Source organism: Lepus europaeus, chromosome 4 (genome assembly GCF_033115175.1).
Source record: "Lepus europaeus isolate LE1 chromosome 4, mLepTim1.pri, whole genome shotgun sequence".
NCBI classification, from domain to species: Eukaryota; Metazoa; Chordata; class Mammalia; order Lagomorpha; family Leporidae; genus Lepus; species Lepus europaeus.
This window is the reverse complement of record NC_084830.1, coordinates 121,509,544-121,537,073: the sequence shown is the minus strand read 5'-3', so window position 1 is coordinate 121,537,073 and position 27,530 is coordinate 121,509,544. Positions and strand designations below refer to the sequence as shown.

Below are 27,530 nucleotides of genomic sequence, written 5' to 3'. Positions count from 1 at the left end.
TGTGTCCTAGGGGATTTGGATAAAGCTCAAGCAATTTGAAGAATACCCTCCGGTCGTACTCAGCAGAATTCCTGACCTCTGCCACATCCTATCTATCATAAGCCTTTATCAGGAGGAGATGCCAAATCACAAGCCATTTGGTGGCACATAATTGCTTCGACATTGACAGCAGAGGGGTATATATTGTCTCCTCTGTTAAAAAGGGAGTGAGCATTTTACGTGCAAGAAGGCAATATAAAAGCAAATTTAAATGAACATTAAAGGGGAGTTAAACCAATACAAAATGCAAAGGGATATTAAAATAAAGCAGAAGTTTCAATATGGCATAAAGAAAACAATTAATAATGTATGCTCTCTAGTCATACCCTTTCCAGTCTATTCAAAATATTGAAGAATTAAGAGATAAAGGAAGGAAGGAAAAAAGAAGGAAGGGACTTACATAACACAATAGCTTGTAGAAGTGTGGGACTGGGTTCAAGTGATATGTATATTATCTGATTGGTTTCCAGGATATAAAATGAGATGACACTCAACTGCACAGAGACAGGTCTTCTCAGTCTCAGTTCTTTTGCTGACATCAAAAAGAAGTCTCAGGGTTTGTCTGTCCTCAACTATTTAACACTTCTAAACCTCCCTTGAAAGTCAGGGCAGGAGGTGAATGGAGCAGGCCACAAGCTCTGAGCTGCTTGGGCAGACAATGAGGTATAGTTGCAGCTGACTTATATTGTTTTTATTACATATATTCTCTGTGGTTGCTTCTATTTATGGCAAGTGAACTGGTTTCCATTTGGGATCAGCCTATAAAATTTCCCCACTGTTTACATTTTAAACAAACAGTCAACTTAAAGACAAACATTAGATAAATAAGAGTACCGGGTGAGAAGACAGAGAAGCCAGTGGTGGGTCTAATGTGGTTGGACAGAACTCCTGCAAGGGGGCTCTCTGAAATAATGTTAAGAAAACACCAGCTTAAAGTCACAGATGCCATAGCTGGAGGAGAGAGGAGTTGGTGATCCTACACAGGAGGGAACCAGAGTCCAGAGACTGGGCAGGAATCGACCAGGTCCCACAGCCTAATCTAAGCTCGCCTAAGTCTTCTCCCTTGCTTTTACCATTATTTAACTTGCAGGCTTCACGAAGGCTGTGTGTTGGAACTGGCTAAATGCATCCAGCTGAAAAGTCAAAGTAAGGAGAAAAGCCACACAGGACTTTATATTCTTTACTGGAACTGTAAAATTTGTCCAACTTACAAAACTACAGTGACATCTAGTGGTACTCTGCTATAATGCAACTCTTGATATCATTGAAAAGGAAATATTTTGTAGACTTCCCCCGAGTTGGGTTTATCTGTTTCCTAGTGTTTTATTTAACAGGAACAGCTCGTAAGTAAAGTGGTGTCCTCCTCCATGCTCTGTACCTATAGGCACATGATGACAGTTTATCTCATTATTGGAGTTGTTAACTTCAATTCCTTGCTCAAGGTGGTATCCACCAGCCTTAATCCACCTCCCATAATGAAAATCATTGCTCCTCTCTTTCTAATTAATAAATGGTCTGTGTAGAACTATTTGGAGACTATAAAAATAACTTTTTCTTTTCCAAATTTTATCCATTTTTTAAAAAGATTTATTTATTTGAAAGGGAGAGGGAGCGGGAAGGGTGGGGGGGGGAGAGAAAGAGGGAGAGCAGGGAGAGGGGAAGGAGGAAGGGGAAGAGGAGAGGGAGATATTTTCTCAGACACTATTTTCCCAGACACATTAGCAGGGAGCTGGATCGGAAGTGGAGCAGTCAGGACTCGAACACTTGAACTGGAGCCCATATAGTTGCTCGTACTGCAGACGGAGGCTTAATCTTCTATGCCACAGCGCCAGCCCTTATTCACTAGTTTTAGGATTCCTTGATAATTCTTGCCTGAATCAGTTATTAATATAATGATTGCAAGATGGTAATTTTCTAATCGTCATGTAGTTCCATGTGTCTGTTAGTTAACATTTTACTGGAAGAGAAGCCTTCACTGTGTTTGTATTTATTTGTTTATTTATTTATTTATTTTTGACAGGCAGAGTGGACAGTGAGAGAAAGAGAGACAGAGAGAAAGGTCTTCCTTTACCGTTGGTTCACCCTCCAATGGCCGCTGTGACCAGCACGCCGGGGCTGGCGCACCGCGCTGATGCAAAGCCAGGAGCCAGGTGCTTCTCCTGGTCTCCCATGAGGGTGCAGGGCCCAAGCACTTGGGCCATCCTCCACTACACTCCCGGGCCACAGCAGAGAGCTGGTCTGGAAGAGGGGCAACCGGGATAGAATCCGGCGCCCCGACCGGGACTAGAACCCGGTGTGCCGGCGCCGCAGGCAGAGGATTAGCCTAGTGAGCCGCGGCGCCGGCCTGTATTTATTTATATTTGTAGTTTTTCATTAGTATGGACTCATAAATTTTTACATGATCATATATGTTTGTATTTATGTATTAAGATACACTCAAGGATTCTTACACAACCTATAATATGTAAAATTAGAATTGATGAGTCTATTTAGACATAAAGTATAAAGTCAATATTATACACAATATATTACATATGCATAAATACATATAACAGATTATTTCTAAATGTATATATACTATATATACTAATTGATGATAATATGCATAAATACATATAACAGATTATTTCTAAATTTATATATACTATATATACTAATTGATGATAATCTATGTACAAAGTATTTCTTTCTTTCCAAAAGTATAAATATCATGAAAATCAAAAAGTGTAGAGGATTAATACAGATTAAGCAAGCCATCGAGCTATGACAATTCAGTGTAGTTCAAAAGCCCACATCAGATTCTGTACGGGCTGTTAGGGGAGAGTTGCCAACAACTCTAAAGGACATTACTGGGACAATCCATGGAAGTTGATACTATCGAATTAGTAATGACACTGCATCAGTTTCTGTTTTGAGCATTTTACTGTGGTTATGTGAGAAAATGTCTTTGGAAATACACACTCAAATACTCTGGTGTAAAGGGCTTTACATCTGTAGTTTATTCTCAAAGAGTTCAAAAATAATGTGTGTGTGTGTGTGTGCAGAGAAAGATAAATAAATGTGGCAAAGCCCTAACGATTAGTGATTCTGGGTGAAGGGAACCTAGGATTTCCAGCAAATTTTCTGTAAATTTTAAATTATATCAAAATAAAAGTACCAAGAAAGAGAAAATAATATTTTAAGAAATTGTAATTTTTTGTTAAAAACAAAAAAGAAAACATTAAAAAGGCAAAATACATTCACAGCCAGAGACTTGAGATTCTCAAAGTTTTAGCTACTTGGATGTTTTTCACTTATGCATACAGTTTGAGATAAAGCTCTTTTCATTAGGGAATTATCTTGCTACTCAAGGAAAGCCATTATAAATTATGAGTTAGAATTCCCCAGACGTCTGAAGCCTCCCTCAAAGGCACGTTTCTGCAAAAGCTTGCATGTGGAATGCCATCCTGTACAGAAGTCTGGCTATCGAGGGCAAGACCTAGCTTTGAATGCTATCAGCCAGGCAGCTCTGATCACCCTTAATTTGGACCGGAGGCACCTGACAGTCAACAACAACAACAAAATTGCACTGAAATATCATTTTTCCCCATCTTGAAAGGAAAGAAGAGCAGAGTGCTGGTGATGAGACAGCTGAGAGAGTGACTTGCTGGGTCCAGGGGAAGTTGATTCAAAAAGGGATGAATTGGTTTCAGCCAAAAGTAGTGAACAGGTGGCTTATGTTGCCTCCCCTTGGACTACTCCCCTCCCATATGCTTGATGGATTCACAGGCACATTGCTGCCCATGCCTTCATACCAGGAAACAAAACCAACAGAACCCAGTGGCAGGTCCCGTGGGGTTGCTGACATAGCGCCACCCAGACATGACAGTGAGCACAACTGGGATCCCTGCTCCTCAGCCCACAGGACTGTGACTCAGGGCCTCCCCCAGCCCAGGGAGGCTGTCCCACCCAGCATCGCCCTGCTCCTCTCCACCAGGTCTGGAGCACTTCCTCATCTATGCTCTGTTTCCTGCTTTCCCTTGCAGAGGGTGAGCGTCCCATGAGTGCAGACAAAACAAAAATAAGAAACATCTCAGCCTTTGGGATTACATAGCACAGATTAGGTTCCCAGTTGTGGGATTTACAAGCTCTATGGTCTGTAGAGTAATTTAACCACTGTGAATCTCAATGCCCTCGCCGGCAGAATCAGGGCTCTTTGTAGTGAAAATTCTATACCTGACACTCTAAGAGATGAGTGTGGTTCACGACCTGGGACACTTACGCCGATAATGCATAATGTCTCATGCCTGCACATTCTCATCTTGTTCCTGGACTGCCTCAGTCTCAGAACTGGCCTCTGGCACCCACTCTTCACCTCTTCCATTCATTTTCCACCAACAGTAGCACAAGCCACCCAAAAGGCAACCATTGAGCACAAAGTCCAAATGGGATGCCTATCCCTCTGTGATCTCATGGCCTGGTCCCTGAATCTCTCTCTCCTCTCCTTTCTCAACAGGCCTCCTCCTCACCATCTTCCCTTCATTGCCTCCACTAAGCCCTAACTCTGTCCAGTAGACTTTTCTGTAATGGTGGACAGGTTCTTTGTCTGCAAGGGTCACTATGATTGTCATGAGCCACTGTGACTTCCCAGTGCTTGAAATGAGACTAATGGGATGGATAAACCAAGTTTTCAATCTTAGAAATTTTATCTAAATGTAAACAGCAATATGATGAGTAACTATCTTGACAAAGCAGACACATAAAACTTCTTTAGAGATCCAGCTGCAATGGCAGCTCATAAAGTTCAAGGCAAATGAACTTAAAGGTATGTCAAGTGGTGGGCATTGTGGTGCAGCAGGTTAATTTGGCATTTGGAACACCTGCATCCCATATCAGAGTGCCAGTACACATCCTGTCTCTCCCACATCCAATCCAGCTCCCTGCCAATGCACTGCAAAGGCATCGGATAATGGGTCAAGTACTCAGGTCTTTATCAGCCAAGTGGGAAACCTGGATGAGTTCCTGGATCCTGGTTTCAGACTGGTCCAAACTTGGCTGATGCATGCATTTGGGTTGTGAATCAACAAAGATGGAAGAATTCTTTTTCTTTCTCTTTCTCTCTCTCTCTCTCTCTCTCTCTCTCACACACACACACACTGGCTTTCAAATCATTTTTAAAAGAAAAAACTACTTTGATGCAAAAACTTTGAAAAATGCATAGTTTTTTCATAATAGGCACTGTTCTTAAAAATTTTTATTTATTTATTTATTTATTTATTTATTTATTTATTTATTTGAAAGGCAGACTGACACACACAGAGAAACAGAGACAGAAAAATCTTCCATGTGCTTGTTCACTCCCCACAGCCCACAACAATCAGGGCTAGGCCAGGCCAAAGCCAGGAGCCACAAACTCCACCCAGGTCTCTCACATGGATGGCAGGAGCCCAAGTTCTTGGGTGAGCCTCCAATGCTTCCCCAGGTGCATTAGCAGGAAGCAGGATTGGAAGCTGAGCAGCTAGGACTGCAACTGGCACTCCAGATATGGGATGCCAACATTACAAAATACCACTCAGGCTCCTGCACCACAACCTATCAACTTTTTGAAGACCCCTTGTCTTCAAAGATCTCAATTTTTTTTGCACCAAAATAGACTTAGCTGTTAATTTAACTTTCTGAAGTCTCCTTGGATGTTTGCTCTTGCCCTTGCTGTCCCTCTCATGAGAATACCTTTTCTTTATCCTTTCTTCAACCTCCCATGCCACTTGTCATATGCTTTTAAAGGATGAGATAGGATATCTGATGGAATGGGATGGCATAGGATGGGATTCATATATGCTCTGCCATGACAAATTTCCAAGGTTGCAAGAAAGGCAACGTTTTATGGCAGTAACACATTAATCATGGCCTTTGCTTTTCAGAAAGAGTTCTGCCTGGTTTTTCTTTTTTTTTTTCTTTTTGCCCTTGACTGTTCACTGGTTCTTGGTGGAGACACCAATGGTTGGTCACAGGTCATGAGTCACCCAATTGATGTGTTTTTTTGGCTTGCAGAATATTTTGAAAAGGGAGCCAACATTTTAAATGCAAGAGACTTCATTAACATGGATTCCTGTATGTTCTGGAAAAGTCAGAACATCCTACCACACTGGACCCACACTCATTTCTGCTCTACAGTCTTCAGCTAGATTCTTTGCACTACAATACCAGCCACATACAGCTACTTGTATTTAAATAGAAATACAGTAAAATGTAAAATTCATGCTCTCAGTCCCACTAGCCACATTTCAAGAGCTCAAAGGTCATATATAGCTAACATTTAGCCTATTGGACAGAGCACACACAGAACATTTTCATCATTGCAAAATGCCCTATTGAGCTAGACAGTAGCTGGCAGGCTGCCCCCTGCAGGCAAACCATGTGCTCTTCAGGTCCCTGTGGCCCTCGGCCAGCTGGCTGGCATTACCCACCTGATTCCTGTAGGTATTCGAATTCTAGAACTTGATATACTGCAAGCTTTGAGGGTTTTGCTTAGTTTTGAGAACACCAATAACCCTATTTGTCAGGAAGGTACAAAAAAGAGAAAGAAGAAGACAGGATCTGAAAAAGTAAATATAAAAGTAGGGATAATAAACCTGAAAAGTGTGTGTGCGATCCATGGTTCCTTGATAGCAGCTAGTCCCAGCAAGTGGCAAACCACAGATTATTCTGCATATGTAGTCATTACCAGCAAAAGAGAAGCAAAAAGCCACTGTCAAAATGCCCTAATTCCTGAGTATGTGTGCTACAGCGTCCATGTACATAACAGGGCCTAGGTAAGGCCGGGTGAACTGAGAGGAAGTGCATTCCCGTTTAAGGGGCAGAAGCCCCTGAGCTCCTGCTGTATATTGCACTGCACATGGCCTTGGACCTCCTAATTTTTTCTGAGAGGCCAACAATTCACGTTTTTCAAAGTGAAATCTCCCAGTTTTAAATTTTTTTAAAAAACACTCTCTAAACAAAACAAACCAAGTTTGCCAGTCTGATTCAAGCCTTAGAAGCAAAAGAAGGGAAAACTGCCCCCCAGCTCTTTGACTTTATTTAGTGATGTAAATACCTGACAGTAGAGACTAGAAGGCTAGGGTGACTCCTTGAGAGAGACCAGGCACACACCGACTCCTTCCCCCGGCTGTGGGCGGCTGGTGGGAAGCCCTCCGAGGTGGAGTCCTTCCATGTTCGATTCCGAACGTGTCTCACTGCAGCTGAGTTCACTGAATTTCATACACCTGTGTCTTCAAACTAAGTTGTAATCTGAATATGCTAATGCCTTGGGCCACATAAAATGTTCATTTGCATTTGTGTTTGTGACTTAAGAAATATGTGTCTATGCTGTGTAATATTCAATGTTGGTCATTTGAGAACCAGAAAGAGAGAGACAGAGAGAGAGAGAGTTCTCCCGGCTTACTCTCCAAATGCCTGCAAGGTCCAGGGGTGGGGAGTGTGGTTGAAGGTGGGAGCCAGGAGCACAATCACCTGCCGCCTCCCTGTGTCTGCATTAGCAGAAGTTGCAGTCAGGAGTGAGAGCCGAGATTCAAACCCAGGCACTTGGATGTGAGTCACAGGTGTCCCCACTGGCATCTTAACTGCTAGGCTAAACGCCCCCACCAAATTCCTTCCTTAGGTATCATTTCTTCAGCTGTGATTTGCTTGCTTTCTCCTTAACTGTGCAAGATACCATAAAAAATTAAATCCATAAAAAAAGATAAATGGCAATGATGCAGAGGCAGGCTGTGGGCCTGCAAAATACAGATTGAAGGTTTTAAATGTTACGATACAAATTAACTCAGTTAATTGGCTTCCATCCCTGTCAACCTCCTTCCTAATACACACAGCCTTTTAGATGTCAATCCTCCCCCTTCAACAGCTCGAAATACAAACAGAGGATCCCATCGTGCAAGTTCACTTCCATTTGAGCTGCACAATATACCTCATAATAACAAAAATAACTCTGTCCCCTTAAAATTTCAGCTGGGCTTCATTTTTAGGGAGAGGGGAGGAGTTCCAGGGTAATTAAGGAAAACTAAGAGCTTTGGCGAAGATTTATGAAGCAACTGGAGAGATAATGGGAATTTATAATGTTTACATCTCATGTGTGCTTCTTAGAATGATTTAAAACTAACCCTGAGAAGGAAGCAGTTTTATATTTTAGAATTCTCTAAACCAAGGCTTGACACCTCTGTCTCAAACACTTCCCAGCTGTTCCCACAAAAATCTGAGTCCGTGGTCTGCCCAGTTTTGTGGCTCTAATACCCAGAGAATATTTTCCTCTTAAATGCTACAAGGATACCTTACAGCCAGCACCTTCTAACTTCCACATATCAAGGTTCAGTCTACATCCTAACTCTGATTTACTGGTTGTTTTCCCTTTTTGTACAATTTGCAAAATTTTGATCTCAAATTGTTAATTTTAAATACTATGATATCTGAGAAATTCTCACTGTTTTGTCTTTTCACCAAAGCTAATAGGCAACACTTTGAAGTTTAATAAAACCATCCTTTGGAGTGCAACATAAGGTACACAGACATTAGGATCTTTCTTTTTTTAAAAAGATTTATTTATCTGAAGGGCAGAATGAGAGAAAGAGTGAAAAAAAAAGAAAAAGAGAAAAGAAACAAAGAAAGGGAGGGAAAGGGAAAGGGAAGGAAGAAGGAAGGAAGGGAGGGAGGGAGGGAGGGAGGGAGGAAGGAAGGAAGGAAGGAAAGAAAGATGGAAAAAGAATTTTCCATCTGCTGGCTCACTCTCCAAATGGAAACAAGAGGCTGATCTGAGGCAAAGGCAGTCTCAAGCCAGGAGCCAGGAATTCCATCTAGGTATATCACATGGGTGGTAGGGTCCCAAATACTTAGGCCATCATCTGCTGCCTTCCCGGGCGCATTAGCAGGAAGCTGGATCAGAGGCAGAGCAGCTGACTTGAATCAGCACTGGGGCGTGATATAGGGCACCTGAACGTCTGCCCCTCCAATCTTTTTTAAGATGACAAGGTGCAATAGAAAGAGCACTGGACTGGAATTCAGGAGATCTGAGCACTCTTTCCTGCCTTGCCATCAATTGTGACTTTGCACAGGCTGTTGACTGGCCTCTTGTAAAACGGTACTGCAGATGCAGGTCTCTGAATGCAAGTTTACTTCCAAACTTCTATGGATCGTTAATACTATCTGCCTGGGGGAGGAGGGAACTGGACTCTTTTAGCCTTCAAATATAAATAGTTTCATCAATAGTAGTCCATCAATCTAAATGGCTGGTAGACTAAGCAGATCTCACATGTGCACCTACATTACACACTGATCAGGTGCTTGCTGTAACATTTGCCAAAATCTGTAGCCACAGAAGTTCTACAAACATCCTCCTTGTATGCGTTTCTTTTCTAATAATGTTCTTCTATAAAGGAGTAGTTCCAAGAAAAAGGGACCCCCCTCACTGAAATAAAACTTTTGCTCTAAACCAAAGATTATCTTTTTTCCATATGATCAGAATTGTCTGAAAAAATTATAAAAAGATAACAAACAGGTGCTCAGGCTCCACCCCAAATCTACTCAATCAGAATCTATGGAGTTGACCCCAGGCATATATATTTTTGTGTTTCCAAACCTGCTTCCAATGCCCACCAGAGATTGAGATAGGTCATAGTCTGACTTGGTGATATAGAGGGAAACATTCACGTGCAGGCCCATTTTGAAAATATGAGGCTACTTCAATAAGTTAGTAGAAAAATGGAATAAAAACATGAGTTGGGAGGACATTTGGCCTAGTGGTTATGACACTCATGTCCCATGTTGGAGTCCGTGGGTTCTACTCCTGCCTCCTGCTCTTGGCTCCAGCTTCTTGTGAATGCAGTCCCTGGGAGGCAACAGTGATACCTCAGGTTACTGGGTTCCTGCCACCCATGTAAGAGACCTGGATTGTATTTCTGGTTCCCAGGTTTGACTCCAGCTCAGCCCCAGCCATTGCAGGCATTTGGACAGTGAACCAGTGACTGGGAGGTCCCTCTCTCTGTCTCTTGACCTCTTGAATAAATAAACTTTAAAAAAAAATCTAAGTTTAGTCTGGTGCAAAAAATTTTGAAATCCATGCACAGTTTTTCCATAAAACATATTTTCCAAGTACTTTTTAAAGATCTCTTCTATATTTATATAAAGCTCTTTGCCACTGTTTTACTTTTTTTTTTAACTGTATTACTGCCATGAAACAGAAGTGAAGATACAGATTCTATATTTTCATAGATATTAAATTTCTATACCTTGTTCCTGGTTTTTCATATCTTACATTTTTTTTTCACTTTTATCAGTACAGAATTATGGTGAAAGGAGATGCCAAACTTGCTTAGTGGTCATGTACAGCATTTTCCATGCGAATAGAAGTGTTTGAAGGCAACAATCTAATTTTCTGGAGCAGGTGGTGGTGGGGAGGGGCACTGGGGTGAACTAGCACACCTCAGCTTATGCCAATTGCTGGAGGCAAGAGGGAAAAGCCCAAGCAGTCAGTTCTTCCCATTTCATGCAAGAAGATAGAAATCAAGTTTGTACAACAGATAATCTTGCAATTCCTAACTATAGGCAACTAATACGAAATTTTTCATTTTTGCTTTTAATATTTATTTATGTAAAAGAATTACAGAGAGAGAAGGAGAGACAGAGACAAAGGTCTTCCATCTGCTTGTTCACTCCCCAGCTGGCTGCAACAGCCAGGACTTAACCAGGCTGAAGCCAGGAGCTAGGAGCTTCTTCTAGCTCTTCTATGTGGGTGGCAGGGTCTCAAACACTTGGGCCAACTTTGGCTGCTTTTCCCAGGCCATTAGCAGGGAGCTGGATCGGAAGAGGAGCAAACAGGACACAAACTGGCTCCCACACGGGATGTCAGCATTGCAAGTGGCAGCTTAACCCGCTATGCCACATGCCGGCCCTCAATTCAAATATGTTTAAAAACGGCAGTTTTAAATGCACCACTTAGGCCAAACAACAAATTAAAATAAAACTCAACAGCCCACAAGAAGAGTGGGAGCATTGGCAGGAGGGAGGGTAGGGTGAGAATTATCAGTAAGTTCCTAAATCTGTATGTATAAAATACATGAAATTTGTGTGCCTTAAATAAAATTTTAAAAAAAATTAAACAGCCTAGATTTCACCAAAGGCACCAACTTTGTAATTTCTGTTTGTGAAACTTTCTGAATTGAGTAGACAAAAACAACTCGCAAAAATGACTTCATCCACTTGGCAGGCAGTAACCATGCTCTCTGCCTCTAGAAAGACCAGCACTCTCCACCATTTTAAAACTATGAGGTTTATTTGAGCAGATACCTGCTAAATTCATTTGCTCACTGTCCCATGTCAGACAATGGGAATCCAGTACTGAACCAAACCTTAACTAAGTTTAATATTTGGCACAGGCCAGCGAAACACATAGGAAGCTCATTACTCAGTCAGCAGCAAAGGTGAAAAATACAGATGTGCAAACAGAAGGATGACTTGGAGATCATTGTGTCAGATGACGCTGAAGCCCAGAACAACAAAGGCTGGCCAAAGACTACACAGAGAAGCGGTGAGAACCATAGCCCAGAGCGCTTGCCATTAGTCCAGGCTTTTACTCTCTTTACGCTGCCTGTTTCCCTAACTCCAAGGGGACTGATAAAAGATTGTCAAAGGAAACCAGCAGGCCTGATGCCACTCAGAGGGATCATTTCAGTTTGGCAAGTCGTCATTTGGGGAGTAAGAGCATTTTCCATCTAGAATTGGCTCAGAACTTCTTCTACTTTCATGGACATTATTTCCAACTAGACAGAAGCCATCCACTCTTAAAGTATATAAAAAAAAAACAATAGAAAAGCAAGAAATTGCTTTTCATATCTATTAACAATAGAAGCAAAAGGGCCAAGTATTCATAAGAAATGGGGGGGGGGGGTGTGCTGGTGTTGTGCTGTAGTGGGTTATGGGCACTGGTTTGAGTTCTGGTTGCTTCACTTCCAATCAAGCTCCCTGCTAATGCACCTGGCAAAACAGATGACTCTAGTCCTTGGGTCTCTGCACCTGTGTGGGAGACCTGGCTGAAGCTCCTGGCTCCTGGCTGTTGTGTGGCCCAGCCCTAGCCATTGCAGCTATTTGAGGAGCAAACCAATGGATGGAAGATCTCTTCCTCTTTGTAATCTGTGACACTGTCTTTCAAATAAATAATATAAATCTTTTTTTTTAAATGGGTTAGGAAAAGGGTACCAACAACAGTGTTAAGGGCAAAGAAGAGGAACAGAACTCTCAACATGTGGTTTAGAGCAGGGTTTGTTCAGTCTTCACTAGAAATATCCCACTTTGACTAAAACTTGTCCACATAGGGCAACCAAATGCAGAATCCACTGGAGGAGAGAAATACAGCATCTTTCTACATAGCCATAAGAATGACTAATTCTATAAGCTGTTCCTAGTATTTGATTATTTTCTAAGTAAGTCCTACCTCTAAAATGAGGTGGACTAAATTTCTAAAAACTGTCCCATTCTCTGTTTCCAGAGGTGGAAGAAACATGTGTGCCTTAACTGGTAAATTGCAAAATTGTTTGGAAGCATTTAGAGAGAGACATGAAAATGACCTCTGCATAGGTGAATAGGTGTGTCTGTCAGTCGGGAGAGTTCCCATCATCAAATAGGAAACTAAAGGGAAGAGGACATTTGGTGCAGCAGTTAAGATGCCACCTGGGACCCATCCCACATGGGAGTGCCTGAGTTTGATCCTCAGAAGCATCAGTGATGGCTCAAGCAGTTGGGCACCGGCCACCCACATGGCAGACTCAATTGAGCTCCTGGTTCCCAGCACTGGTCTGGCTCACTTCCAGCTGTTGCAGGTGTCTGAGGAATGAATCAGCAGCTGGGAGATCTTCCCCCTCTCCACCTCTGTCTGTCTTCCAAACATAATTAATTAAATTAAAAATAGAAACTAAAAGGGGTTAGGCCGGCGCTGTGTCTTAACAGGCTAATCCTCCGCCTTGCAGCGCCGGCACACCGGGTTCTAGTCCCGGTCGGGGCGCCAGATTCTATCCCGGTTGCCCCTCTTCCAGGCCAGCTCTCTGCTATGGCCCGGGAAGGCAGTGGAGGATGGCCCAAGTGCTTGGGCCCTGCACCCACATGGGAGACCAGGAGAAGCACCTGGCTCCTGGCTTCGGATCAGCACGATGCGCCGGCCGCAGCGGCCATTGGAGGGTGAACCAGCAACAAAAAGGAAGACCTTTCTCTCTGTCTCTCTCTCTCCCTATCCACTCTGCCTGTCAAAAAATAAATAAATAAATAAATAAAATTAAAAAAATAAATAAAAGGGGCAAACATTAGCCTAGCAGTTAAGACACACATGTGCTATACTGGAGTGCTTGAGCTCAATTTCTGGCTCTACCTTCCTGCTAATGCAGACTCTGGGAGGCAGTGGTGATGGTTCAGTTGATTGGATCCCTGCCACTCACATAAGAGACCTGGATTGAATTCCTGGCTTCTAGTTTCAGTCTAGCCCACTCCTGGCCTAGTTCCCAGCTGTTGCAGGTATTTAGGCACTGAACCAATAATCTGAGTGCTTTCTCTCTTTCCCCACTCCCCCACCCTCAAATAAAGAAAGAATAAAGAGGGGCCTTTGGCTCAGTGGTTAAGTCACCACTTTGGATGCCCACATGCCACACTAGAGTGCCTGGTTCAATTCCTGCCTCCTCCACTTCCAATCCAGCCTCCTGCTAATGTGCATCCTTGAGGGCATCAGGTGGATGGCTAAAGTACTTGGGTTCCTACCACTTACACAGGAAACCTGGATTGAGTTCCTTCCTCCTGGCTTCAGCCTGGCCCAGCCCCATAGCTGGGCATCTGGGGAGTAACCAAGAGATGGAAGACTCTTGTGTGTGTGTGTGTGTTGTCTGCTTTTCAAATACAATGGAAATAAATTCTTTGAAAATGCTACAAAAAATAAATAAAATAAAAGTAACTTGCAAAGACCAATTCCCAAGGTGAAATTGTGGATGATTTATTCTTCACAAATGTTTTGCATTCCAAATAATAAGCAGTGTTGAAAAAAAGAACAAAAACCTTCTGAAGTATATTTGTAAAAAACTAAAAGTTTGTAATTACTAATTCCAAATTACTATGATTCTAAGATTAGAGAAATTCTTAAGATTTATTATTTATTTGAAAGGCAGAGTTAGGGAGAGAGGTAGAGAGAGAAAGTGATCTTCCATCTCTACTTCCCAAATAAATAAATAAAAATCTTAACACACACACACACACACACAAAATGAAACACCCAAATGCTGAAGGAGCCACACATTCCATACAGTGTTTGAGAATTAGACATCTAGAGACACATGAAAATTGTGCAAATAGCATGGCATAGTTCACTAAAGCAGTTTTATAAAGCAAATGGCATTACAAACTGGAAAAATGTTAAGATGAAGAGTTTTTAACACTGTTTAGTATCAAAAATCCTAAAGTGGCAAACAGTTTGGAAAAAAAATTTTTTGAGAGACAGAAAGAAAGAGAAAATCTTCCACCTGCTGTTCACGCCTTAAAAACCTGCAAAAGCTGGGGATGGGCCAGGCCAAAGCCAGAGGCTTGGAACTCAATCTGTCTCTATTGTGGGGGGAAGGCACTCAAACACTCAGGCCATCACCTGCTGCCTCCCAGGTTGTGCATTAGCAGGAAGCTGGCATTGGGAGTGGAGCCAGGATTCCAACCCAGCCACTCTGACATGGGATGTGGACATCACAAGTGACATCTTATCTACTCTGCCATATTCCTGCCCCTGGTTTTTAAGAGAATAGTGATCGTGAGTGAAAACAAGTATGCACTATCTGGAAAATGATGGGAACCATTAAGTGGACAGGAAAAGTGGCCCAAAAAGGACTCTCAGGGGATTTGGTTATTTTCTCCCTTAATTTGATCATGCATAATAGAAGAGGATCTGAATCTAATTTTCTGCTTTCTTTTCATTAGTACAAACAAGGTGGCCAAACTTCACATATTCTTCCTTACTCAAAAAGTCTGCCATGAGCTGAAGACTATTACAACATTGACTGGCAAATGGAACTGGAAATCCAGATAGCGTTATCCAATACTACCACTCCAGACTATCAGGTCAAGGACAGCACTAATTCCCTCTGGTATAACCACGAGGAAGGTCCAAGAGAGGCTGTTTCAGCAGTCTACATCTCTGGGCATCTAAAGCAAATTGAGAACCTGTCAACTGGCAAATAGACACTGGTGTAGAGGGTGTGTATGAGACAAAAACCCTTCTAGTTGAAGGCCACAGAAGGGATGGGCATTGTGACACAGCATGTTAAGCTGCTGCCTGGGACACCTGCATCTCATCAGGGCTTCTGGTTCAAGTCCCAGCTGCTCCACTTCCAATCCAGCTTCTTGCTAATGCACCTGGGAAGGCAGCAGATAATGGTCCAAATACTGTGGTTTTTGCCACCTATGTAGGAGACCTGGCTCCTGGCTTCGACTTGGTGCAGCCCTGGCTGTTGCAGGAATTTGAGGAGTGAACTAGCAAATTGAAGATTTCTGTCTCATCACTGCCTTTCAAAATAATCTCCGGGAAAAAAAAGCCACTGAGGGTATGTGTCTCATTGTATGGCCATCCCGACTGAAGCGGGGAAGTACACAGTCAGAACAGACTGTCAACAGCTCATCTGACTTCGTCTGTAGAGATAGGGTCTACTTACTACCAGGAAGTAAAAAGTATAATTTGAACCTGTTCCTAAAGCAAAGTCTCTACTTTTATTAAAATACTTGAGTACTTTCCTTAATGACTTAGAATTCTTCAGTCAGAAACCTAAACAAGATTTCTGCTTTCATGTGAACAGGGCTCAATGCCCAACATCTTAAATCAATGGCCCTGGAAGTGTGGAGGCTTCATTTGACTGTGGCATTTGGCAAGTGGGCCTACTGGGAGGTCCTTAGATCACTGGGGTATGGCCTGGGAAGGCAGTTCACAAGAGCGGGCTCATCCTGTAAGCCTGCATCAGGTCCACCTGCCCTCTCTGCTTCCGGCTTGCTGGGTTTTCCTTCCTCTGCACATGCTCTGCTACGCCACCCTTCAGAAGGTGGAATCAATGGGTCTGCCCAGTCTGGGACTGTGAACCTCCAAACAAGAGTGAAAATAAACCTCCTTCCTTCATTAGTAGTTTCCCTTAGGCATTTCATTGCAGAAACAAAAAGCTAATAGAACCTCTAAAGGTACTCAGTGTTAAGGACAACCAAGTTGACCGTGCCATTGACAACTTCACCTTTAATTTTATTCCTCAAACAGGGTGCCAAAATATTTAATACTTAAACATGCCCTTTTCCACAAACACTGGAAATCATTGTTTGAAATCTCAGGTCCTTAGTACCAGGTCTCTGGCTAGTAGGCTTGTTACCTCTAGAGGGAGCCATCAGCTTCATTTTCTGCCTAACATGGATCACTGAAAGGAAGGAGAGAAACTTCCAGCTGTACCTGGGGAGAAATTAATTTTAGTATGGACACTTTTCTAAACGCAGTATTGTACAGGTGCCAGGGTATCTAGAGAGAATAACCTGGGTAGCTCTGAAAAGCACATTCTCAGGTACCCCTCCTACCACCCCCAAGGGCAATTTAGGTCCAAAGAAGGGCCAGACCTACTTTTGAGGCAGAACAAGGTTTGTTATATCCCTGCAGTAGAAGACTCCCAAGAAGTGGCCCTTCCCAACAAAAGGTTTTTGCCATCTGCAGGGCATTTATGACAGGGATCAACATTAGAAGTCCAGCCAGATAAAACCAGAATCTCTTTTTTTTTTTTGGACAGGCAGAGTGGATAGGGAGAGAGAGAGACAGAGAGAAAGGTCTTCCTTTTTTTGCCGTTGGTTCACCCTCCAATGGCCGCTGTGGCTGGCGCATCTTGCCGATGCGAAGCCAGGAGCCAGGTGCTTCTCCTGGTCTCCCATGCGGGTGCAGGGCCCAAGCACTTGGGCCATCCTCCACTGCCTTCCTGGGCCAGAGCAGAGAGCTGGCCTTAAAACCAGAATCTCTTAAGAACAGAATCTCAACAAAACCTCTTACCGTAACAGTGAGTCATAAGCACAGGGTGCAGTTATCTTCAAATGTAAATTTATTAAGACATTCAGCTATGTCTGTCAGTCTACATCCATATTTGCTACTAAAAATAAAATACAGTCACATTCCACATTAGGAATACCGAATCTGAAAAACACTTTATGAGCCAAGCCTATTGTATAAATAAATGACTAGTTTCTTTTCATATCAAAATTCCCATAAAAAATTACATTCCCCCCCTCCCCAGTTCTACTGTAGCCATGATGAATGTAAAAATTTAAATATGACATTTCCTTGTCAAAGAAAAGGTGCAAAGTCTATTAACAGCTTTAAAAGTGGCAATTGCAAAGTGTGATCATACAGTTAAGTATTCATTCCCAAAGTGCAAATGTTGCCATAATTTAACACTGTTTTGATTCAGTTGCAAGAATTAAACATTACACAGAATTGAAAAGTACACCCAGGGCCTTTATCAGTGCCCTAAAGCCCTTCCCACTTTGGTCTCCTTTTCTAAAGCGGACTCCAAAGTGTTCATTAGAGTTTTAGTTTACGTCACGCAGCCAACAAAGTATACAAGATATTAACAAAAGTTTCATATACATCACAATATTGGAAACTCTATCATAAAGTTCCAGAGTCTCAGATGACAAGAATGCACCCGCAGGGCCCCCGTGCCCACCCGCCCCTCCCCTGAAGCACATGCCAAGGATGAGTGTGCTTCCATCTTTGAGTACAATCAATGCTTCTACATCTTTGATTTCATTTCAGTGCTGTACAAAACTCAATCATCACCTGACTGAGTTCCAACGAACAGAAGGGAGAGGGGATGGGGAGGTTACAACTCATACTCTGTAACAAGAATGATCCTGTCCCATACAAAGTGAAAGCTCCACTTCCACTTGCTTCTTCCCATGCTGTCCTTAAGCTTGTTATCCTCTTCCTTTGCCCCCTTCAAACACACACATTTGGTTTTATTTACCCCTCACAGATCAGGGGCAGTTCTGGAATTGTTGAGGTTGGATTTTCTTGGCAAACCTCTACAAAACATCAGCATAGAATATATAAATACATTTTGATTAGCATACATTGCAAAATTCCTCCAATTGTCAAGGGGATGAAAGCAGGTGGTTTCTGCTGAGAGTATTTCCTGGATTAGATGCTTGGAATGTCAGTTTTCTGCCCAATCATCTTATACATTCATTCCAACACCAAGCATGAACTCCACCTTAAATTCACTCCTACTCCACAGCAGCAAAGTGCCATTCCTGCTTCCACCTCTAGGTGGACTCCGTGGGATGTGCTTCATCTTTTGCACTCCCAGAAGATTCTTTGGGGTTAACAGCCCCTTCCCGGCTATGTGATTTTTCAGCAACGCATTCATTAGTGCCCCTAGAGCCTTCCTGTGCTGTGGTCCCTGCAGGATGCTCTTGGTCTGGGGGTGCAGCGCCTCCATGAAGCACAGCGTTCTGCTCAGCTCCAGTGTGAGGCTGTGGAACGGGCTCAGTTCCTAATCCTGGAAGCTGGGAAGAGTTTTTGAGGTGGCAGTGGCACAGGGGGCAGGTCTCCTGGACATAGAGCCATTTCTTTAGACAGCCTGCATGGAAGAAATGACTGCAAGGTGTGATTACAGCAGACTTCATGTCCTAAGAGAGAGAAAAGAAGGATTCCTCATAAATCTAAATCTTTGAAGTTACTCCCCGAAAGTTCTGGTTTCAACATCCCCCTCCCCATAATAGGATATATGACACAATTCTCAGAATAAAATTTATTTTATTTTTTATTTATTTTATTTTTATTTATTTATTTATTTATTTTTTTTTTGGACAGGCAGAGCGGACAGTAGAGGGAGACAGAGAGAAAGGTCTTCCTTTTTTGCCGTTGGTTCACCCTCCAATGGCCGCCGTGGCCAGCGCGCTGCAGCTGGCGCACCGTGCTGTTCCGATGGCAGGAGCCAGGTGCTTATCCTGGTCTCCCATGGGGTGCAAGGCCCAAGCACTTGGGCCATCCTCCACTGCACTCCCTGGCCACAGCAGAGAGCTGGCCTGGAAGAGGGGCAACCGGGACAGGATCGGTGCCCCGACCGGGACTAGAACCCGGTGTGCCGGCGCCGCAAGGCGGAGGATTAGCCTACTGAGCCGTGGCGCCGGCCTAGAATAAAATTTATTTTATATTTCAGTAATAATCCTGTTAATTACCACCAAAGACTCACTTAATAATACAAGAACCATTAAGTGCTTAAAAAATAACAAAAAAACAAAAATGAGGAAGAAACTATCAATATAACTGGGGTGTTTTTTTCGGTTTGTTTTTGCCTTAGTATGAATTGCAAAGGTCACACAACTGCAGTAGGATGATTACTGGGTCTCCATTGGTTATGATACGAGTATAAGTAGAATCTCAGAAAATCAGAGGAAGACTGGACTTTCACAGTTATGCTTCAACACAACTGAACAGATTATTTCATGATAAATTATTTGTAAGGAGACAAAATCAGCCACATAACACCAGGGTATTGGCAAGGAAGTGGCAATTTCATTAGGGCCAATAATGTGTTCACCCAGTTGTCAAAATGTGGTCTGCATAACCAGGGTTTCTCATGTTGTATCAAAACCAATTAACAATGCATACTCTACGGCCTCTTGCTACCAAACTGGGGTATCTTAAGATGGGACTTACACATAGTGAGAACAAGCCACCCTTGTGACTTTAAGGCCCTCAAGGTTGCTAACAACCAGAATAAGGAGTGATATATTTGGCATTAATGTTCCTTGCAAAAGATATATATGGGGAGAGAAGCCTGAGGACATTATATTAAAACTGTTAAGTATACACATTTCGTGAATCAACCATTAATTTTGTCTAAAGTCCCATAATACAGAGATGTGGCTATCCCAGGAATTCCTTGCCAAAAACTGGTAACACCCAGGAGTCAACTTATAAGCAGAAAGCCATCCAAGGAAAAGCAGCCAGCTGTGAAGCTAAGCAGTTTTTTCATTTTCCATGTGACAGCACCAGGTAGTTCCAGCACCTCGAAAAGTGATGTGACAACAGGCATTAGAAAAAGAGGATTCTTGTATCCCAAGAGTTGGAGTATTTAAGACACGGTATGCCTGAATCTGTTTCTGATGTGCTTTGTCCAGAGTACAATGAGGCTACCTCGAATGAAAGAGCTAGATTTCACTTAATTAATGAACAGAGCTGGGAGAATGACTACTTGATTGGGTAAGGAGGGGTTCCACTACTCTTAGTCCTCTCAAATACAAAAGCAACATGGAAAACTGTTTTTGCTATTGTCCAAAAGTAAGTTCTAATTACAATTAAAAAGTAGCAGCTACATTTTCCTATTAGAAAAAATTCTAGATAGTTTTGAGCACACACGGATACATACATTCTCCGTACAAACTATAAAAGGAGCTCTGCAGGAGGAACATTTCCTGTATGCTCACTGGCACTATGTTCTATCATCCCATACTCCTTAAAAGAGATTTTCAATGGAAACTGGTTTTTGTTGTTGCCCATAATTTCTGTCCACACTATCAGTAGGGCAGTTCAGGAGTAAAACCTACCACTCAACTACCCCTCTTGCGTAAGTGACTGGTGATTAAAAGCCAGACCTAGTCATCGTTGTTTCACTTCCAAGATAATTTAAATACCTCCTTCACTTTGTGCAGAAGGCAATTATTAGCCCTTTATGGTACATGTGCCAAAGAAAGCAGCAGTTTCTATAGTACACCAATGGGAACCTCCACCATACCCCCAGACTATTGCCTGCATCTTTCTTGGGCGCCTACCCACATCAGAGGGCACATACTCTCTCCACCTGGGTTAAACACATGAACACTTCTTTCCCACCCCAGAAATACTAGGAAGAGGAGTCAGAGTCTTGGCACACCACTTTTCAGAAGTTGCTGACTCCTGCTTGACAGTATATATTTGAAGGGGTATGTATGTGTGTGTGTATGTGTATTTATTCAGGAGTAAATATAAAATACACCTGACCTGTTTTTCCTTTATTTATGGTGAGCAATAATATCGAAAATAACAATACATTAGAACTTCAGAGATGAAACTGAAACCTTAGTTTGAAAATGAAATGGAAATATATTATCAGAACTTTAATACTTTCTGAGGCCCATTTTTTTCTTCTTTTTCTTTTTTAAGCCCAAGAGATAATACTGCCTGGAAATTTCAGTTGAATTTGGTTAACGTGCTACGATCCTAAGAGCCACCTGTATGACCCACCCAGACGGACTATCGCCAAGCAAGTTACCTGATAGCAGATGGCACAGATATCGTTGTGCTTCTCAAGCTGCTCTTTTGTAGCAATGGGCAATGATTTAATCTTATTCACAGCGTCTCTGCGAAGAAGAAAGCTCTTCCACCCCAGCTGGGCCCGAAGCCACACATTGTAGTAGGAATGGATGAAGATGATCATTGAGCCCATCACAGTCCACTCTCCAAAGACAGTCTCTGAGACTCCATAGGCCACCACACACAGGGCCACCAGAAACTCCAGCAGGCGATAAGTGCCATTCACATAGTAGATGACATCATCCATGTTTTCCACCGGCTCTTTTCTGAACTCCTCAACCATAAATAAGACATAAATGAAAAGTGTTCCTAGAACCTGAAAAACAAAGTATAAGAAACTTTTTTATAGGCTTTAAAAAATAACCAATCTCTGGTATTTTTAGGATGCCTTATTTAAAGGAGTACCCAGGGGAAAATTATAATAAATCTAAATCAATTAAAACAATTTAATTAATTAAAATGTGGGGTAAACTCAATAATCCAGGCATTAGATACCAAAAAGCCATACCTTCAGACATAACTTTCTAAAACTACTCAATGAGTGATCCATTTTCTCTGATGTATCCTTTCCTTTTATTTCACAGGAGACAAAACCAATCAATTCCAACTTGAATTTCCTCATACTACAGCCATTCCTATTCCTTAACTCTCAGAATTCTTCCTTCTATAAGGAATAATGAACAGACCTTTCTGTTTTCCATATTAAAATCTTTATTGTAATGTCAACCAGTCCATAGGTATAACTGTCTAAGTGCAAAACTTAGTAATCTAGGCAGGAAACCAAATGGTTATAGAATATATAAGCAAGTCAGCATTGTTATGAGGAATGAGAATCTGTAGTCCCATGCTTTTACCTGCATCTGACGTGGCATTGATGTCATGGCATTCCAACATACCCCAGTAGCTCCAGAGCTCCTGAGGTTTCATGAATAGATCTTTATTGCCAGTGCTACATGTTATTTCTTACTGCTGAGGCAACAAAAGTTCAGCCTCTAAGTTACAATGTTTGCTATTTCTAGGGAAATATTAGCAGAATGTGATGTCTATATGATAAACATATGATATATATTTACATACTTAACATGAAAGTCATTATTTTTGAATAGGTATTTGATTTTTAAAATGTACTCCAAATAAGCTCTAGAATACTTTAACATTTTATAGTTACTTATCAATTTAAGATTTGTACCACAGCTCTGTCTCATACCATTTTGAAAAAGAGCAACTAAAGGCTTTAATTACCTTGATAAAAAGTACAGTGACACAGATAAGACAATCTAGTATTTTAATAATTACCTTCTAATTCCTGTGCTCTATTAAATGTTACATGTTGTAAGTAAAGAAGGTGGGAAGTTATCACCAAAATAGGCTACTTGTCATCACTAATCTTGAAAAAGTTTAATTCCTTTTCCAGGATGAAAACTAAAGAAAGTCAGTAGTTACAAAAAGCTAGTTAATCCTAGGCTTACCTGAAGAGAGGTGAGAATGCTGCTGGAAATAATGATAAGAAGCCAAAAATCCATGTGGAAAAACTGGCAAATCATATATGCCATGTAAGCAGGAAATACCAGTAAAAATAAACAGAGGCTTACAGCACGGAAGTGTTTCCATAAACTCCTGGAGAAAGATGAAATAATTCTTTGAGTGTCTGCCTCTTGTCACGCCACACTCACATCGGCAGCTAACAGGTTTGCAGCCAGGATTACATTTCATCAAGACTGCCTGAGCACCTTTCGCCCTGCCAGTCTAGGCTTCGAATTTCAAACTCACCATACTCAGTTAATTCTCAAGTAGCATCATTTTTTTTTCTCCATAATTTGCTTCCAATTTCATTCCCAGTACTGACTCTTACTGTCTTAAACCCTAAGCAACTGCACAGTAATTTTCTGTGTTAGGAAAGGGAGGGAGTATCAGAATCATTCGTGGTCTTTTTTTCAAATTACCAGACATCGTCTCTCCCTACCTGATCCACTCTGTGGGTGCAGTCTCACAGGGATGGCTCTGCAATACACAGGTGCACTAATCTTCACACTTGTTGCGGTGGGGAAGGAGGGAACATGACCAAGTACCACTGCACTGTAAGCTCTACCAGCCGCTCTTCCTCCCTTCTCTAGCTCCTAACTTATCCTGGCCATCACTAGCCAGATGAATCTTACTAAAGCTCTAGTAATTTTCAATGCCTTCTCAAAATTTCCACATCTGGCTTTGAGGTTTCCCATTCCCAGTTTGGAGGTCCAAACTTATCCATGCTTGTTCTCAAGTTGGTAATTAACTGTCCTCTCAGCAAACCACAAGCATTGTACTTCCAGCCAGAAATGCATCCATACCTAACACTGGCCAGCCTGCTCACGCTGTGGCCCACCCCAAGAATGTTCCATGAAATCTCTATTCTGAATCCTGTATACTTTGTTTTCTTGCTTGCTTCATGGTTTAATAGTTTTGTCCCAACAGCATATATGCCTAAGCAGTGTTTTAGAATTCTGTTTTCATAATAAAAATAACCTATATGGGTCACACTTAATTTTACTTTTTTTAAAAAAAACTGTATTTATTTGAAAGGCAGAAAGAGAGAGACCAAATGACAACTGGTTTACTCCCCAAATGGCTGCAACAGCTGGGGCTGGATCAGGCCAAAGCCAAAAGCTTCTTTTGGGTCTCCCACATGGGTACCAGGGGCCCAAGGACTTAGGACTTTCTGATGGCAGGGAGGTGTATGACAAGTAGAACAGCTGCGACTCAAACTATAGTGCTCATATGTGATGCCAGCACTGTACATAGTGGCTTAACCTTCTAAGCTACAGCACTGGCCCCTTCTTTTACTTTATATTGCTATAAATCATTCATATTGCTTCGTGTGTTTTTTAAGACTTATTCAAAAGGCAGAATCTCAGAGGGAGAGACACAGAGAACAGAAATTCTCCATCTGCTGGTTCACTCCCCAAATGGTTACAATACATGGAACTGGGCCAGGTGAAAACCAGAAGTTTTGAACTTCATCTAGGTTTTCCACATCAGTGGCAGGGGCCCAAGCATTTGGGCCATCTTCTGCTGCCTTCTAAGGTGCATATCAGCAGGGAGCCGGATTAGAAGCAGACCAGCCAGGACTTGAATGAACACTCCAGTATGAAATGCCAGTGTTGCAGGTGGAGGCTTTATCTGCTGCACCACAAGGCCAGCCCTATAAGCATTACTATTCTTAACACTCCATGTGACTATTATCACATTTTTATTCACTTTCTTGTTTGATTGGCATCTGGGCTGTTCCCAGGCTTTTGTTGTTCTGAATCCTGCTAGAACGTTCTTCTAGTCTCTTACTGCCCATGTGCCAGTGCCTCTAGAGTACAAGCACATTGGAGGAGTAGTTAAAGCCACTGTTTCCCGCCGTGACTACATGACTGTACACTCTCACCAGGATATCCTGCGGACCTAAGTCTCCCACCTTGGTGTCAGCAAACTTTCCTTTCTCCTTCCTTTTTGAATTACAGGTATAAGGAAGTTTGTCATTGGGTCTTGATTTACATTTATGTGATAACTAAGGATGCAGGGCCTTTTCTCATTCACATGTGTTTATTTTCCTCCTTTTGCTCACTAATATGTAGTTGTTGTTCATTCTGATACTAACTCTTAGGAGAGCATACTATGAAAATCTTCTCCCAGTTTGTAATCATTATTCCTAATTTACCTGTAGGTTTTTTTTTTTTTTTTTTTTTTTTTTTTTTTTTTTTTTTTTTGACAGGCAGAGTAGATAGTGAGAGAGAGAGAGACAGAGAGAAAGGTATTCCTTTGCCGTTGGTTCACCCTCCAATGGCCGCCACGGCTGGCGCACCGCGCTAATGCGAAGCCAGGAGCCAGGTGCTTCTCCTGGTCTCCCGTGGGGTGCAGGGCCCAAGCACTTGGGCCATCCTCCACTGCACTCCCGGGCCAGAGCAGAGAGCTGGCCTGGAAGAAGGGCAACCGGGACAGAATCCGGCGCCCCGACTGGGACTAGAACCCGGTGTGCCGGCGCCACTAGGCGGAGGATTAGCCTGTTGAGCCATGGCGCCGGCCTACCTGTGGGTTTAAAAACTACTATTATTAAGTTAAATGTATTAATCTTTCTTTCCTAGTCAACCTCAGCCTTTCACAGCTAATTCTGTCAGTTTAAGAAATCTCTTCCTACTCAAAGGTCCCAAATAAACTAACCTAAGTAGAGTTTAAACTTTTTGACATCCAAGCTCCTACAATTCTAGCATTGATTCTCGTTGCTTGTTTCTTGAGATAGGGATCCACCTTCATCCACTTTCAAATGGAAAGAATTTTTCCAGCTTCATTATAGCTGAGTCCCACCTGACCCTGCTCATCCAACAGGCCTCTACTGCCACACTCACACATCAATGTTCCACATGCTTATGGGTCTGTTTAGGGACTCTCTATCCCAATGATCATATGTAATGACACAGACACCAAGCCAGAATAACTACCTAGACTCCCCACACAAAGCTTCAGAGTTGCTCCTTTCCTTCTAAATTCCCTTTGCATTGGATTTTGGAGAAGGAAGCCAGTAGTAAGGATAGTATAGCATACATGAAAGACTCAGCAATGTATCTGCTGGTTTGGATGGTAGTGGAATTATATATTGTTTCCCTTTTCAAAAATTTTCATAAGGTTATATTATCAATAATAAAAGATACTGTCAGAGTTGACCAAATATGCTATGCAGGAAAAAGTAACCTACTTTTCATATCTATCAAAGGGCTACTTAATTGAGCTTGACCTTGAATTCAGCATCTTAAATGACTGTCAAAAGATCTTAAACCTAAAAAATAAATCTCAAGTAACTATTATTAATTATGATGATAAAGATTATCTGAAACAAAGCCAAGAGCACAGAGCTTATTTAAATAGATTCTTTTAACCACCCTACCATTTGAGAAAACCGTACAGTGGTTGGCAGTGTGGTTTATGGGGATACAAAGACAAACCTGATGAACCATAATTAAAATGCTAATTTGAAATGTTTTAGAAATCTTTGTCACAATTCTACCTCTCAACAAATTGCTTGCTCCAACCAATAAATCCAGATGTATTTCTATAATCAATAATCAGGGGCAAATGTTTGGTACAGCAGTTATAGGACAATGCTTGAGATGCCTGTATCCCATTCTAGAGTGCCTGGGTAAGTCCCAACTCCACTGCCAATTCTAGCTTCCAGCCTCCTACTAATGTGTACCCCAGAAGCAGTATGTGATGGTTCAACTACCTAGATCTCTGTCAATCACGTGGGAGACCCAAATGGATGGAACTCTTGGTTCCTGATTTTGGGCTGACCCAGCACTGGCTGTTAAAGGCATTTGGGGCGTAAACCAGTGGATGAAAGATGTTCTGTCTCTTTGCCTTTTGAATAAAAAAAAACAAAAACAAAAACAAAAAAAAACCTGATAATTTATATGTTAAAAGTTACATATGTTATATATATATATATATATATATACACATATATATTATACATGTTTTAAAAGCAGAAGTGGGAAAAAAATGACATTAAATTTTAAGCATTTTAGAATTTCCATAAATAAACTTCAACAAGCCAAAGAACTAAGAGTTTGGCTTTTTAAAAAAGATTTATTTATTTGAAAGGCAGAGTGACAGAGACGCAAGGAAACTTCTACAATACAAAACATACATGTATCCAGCAACAAATTTCATTTGGTCGCACAAGGTAGGAAAAATTCCAATTAAAACCTTGGTGAACTACAACTGTCCAAAGCCCTCTAAAGGAGGCTGTTGTTCCATAAACAGCTACCTTTATGACTACCTGACAACCTTTATGTTTCTCTCCTTCATTTGCATTTCTCTTTATACCTTCTCTCCTTTAACTACAAGCAAGCACTGTACAGAATAAAGTTATATATTATTTATGTTTACTAGACTAAATTTTATGCTTTGTTCTTAACTTTAAAACTGGACAAATATAAAAGTATTAGATTTCTCTGAAAAAGAAAGGGTTGATTTATGATTACATGGCCTTTGACGTAACTTCTAAGTATAGAACTCTTAAGAGGAAGAAAGTCAAACAAGTCAACATTTTACACAGGAAAAGTAAAAATGTAAACTTGTTGAATTAACCTAAGCTAATACCAATTACCCATCCATTTCCCAACTC

At 41.7% G+C, this 27,530-nt stretch overlaps 1 protein-coding gene across 2 annotated transcripts in view; it reads right to left on the bottom strand.

Moving 5' to 3' along the window:
* Positions 1 to 17,101: 17,101 nt before the first annotated feature.
* The window catches only part of RNF145 (ring finger protein 145), a 47,610-nt gene continuing 37,181 nt past the window's right edge, over positions 17,102 to 27,530 (bottom strand). For both annotated transcript variants that reach the window (XM_062188747.1, XM_062188746.1), the window contains exons 9-11: positions 22,858 to 23,005; positions 21,348 to 21,704; positions 17,102 to 18,720 (exon numbers count right to left, since the gene is read on the bottom strand). In XM_062188747.1, coding sequence (XP_062044731.1) covers positions 18,355 to 18,720; positions 21,348 to 21,704; positions 22,858 to 23,005 — 871 coding nt within the window. In that variant the 3' untranslated portion in view covers positions 17,102 to 18,354. The remainder of the gene's footprint in view (positions 18,721 to 21,347; positions 21,705 to 22,857; positions 23,006 to 27,530) is intronic.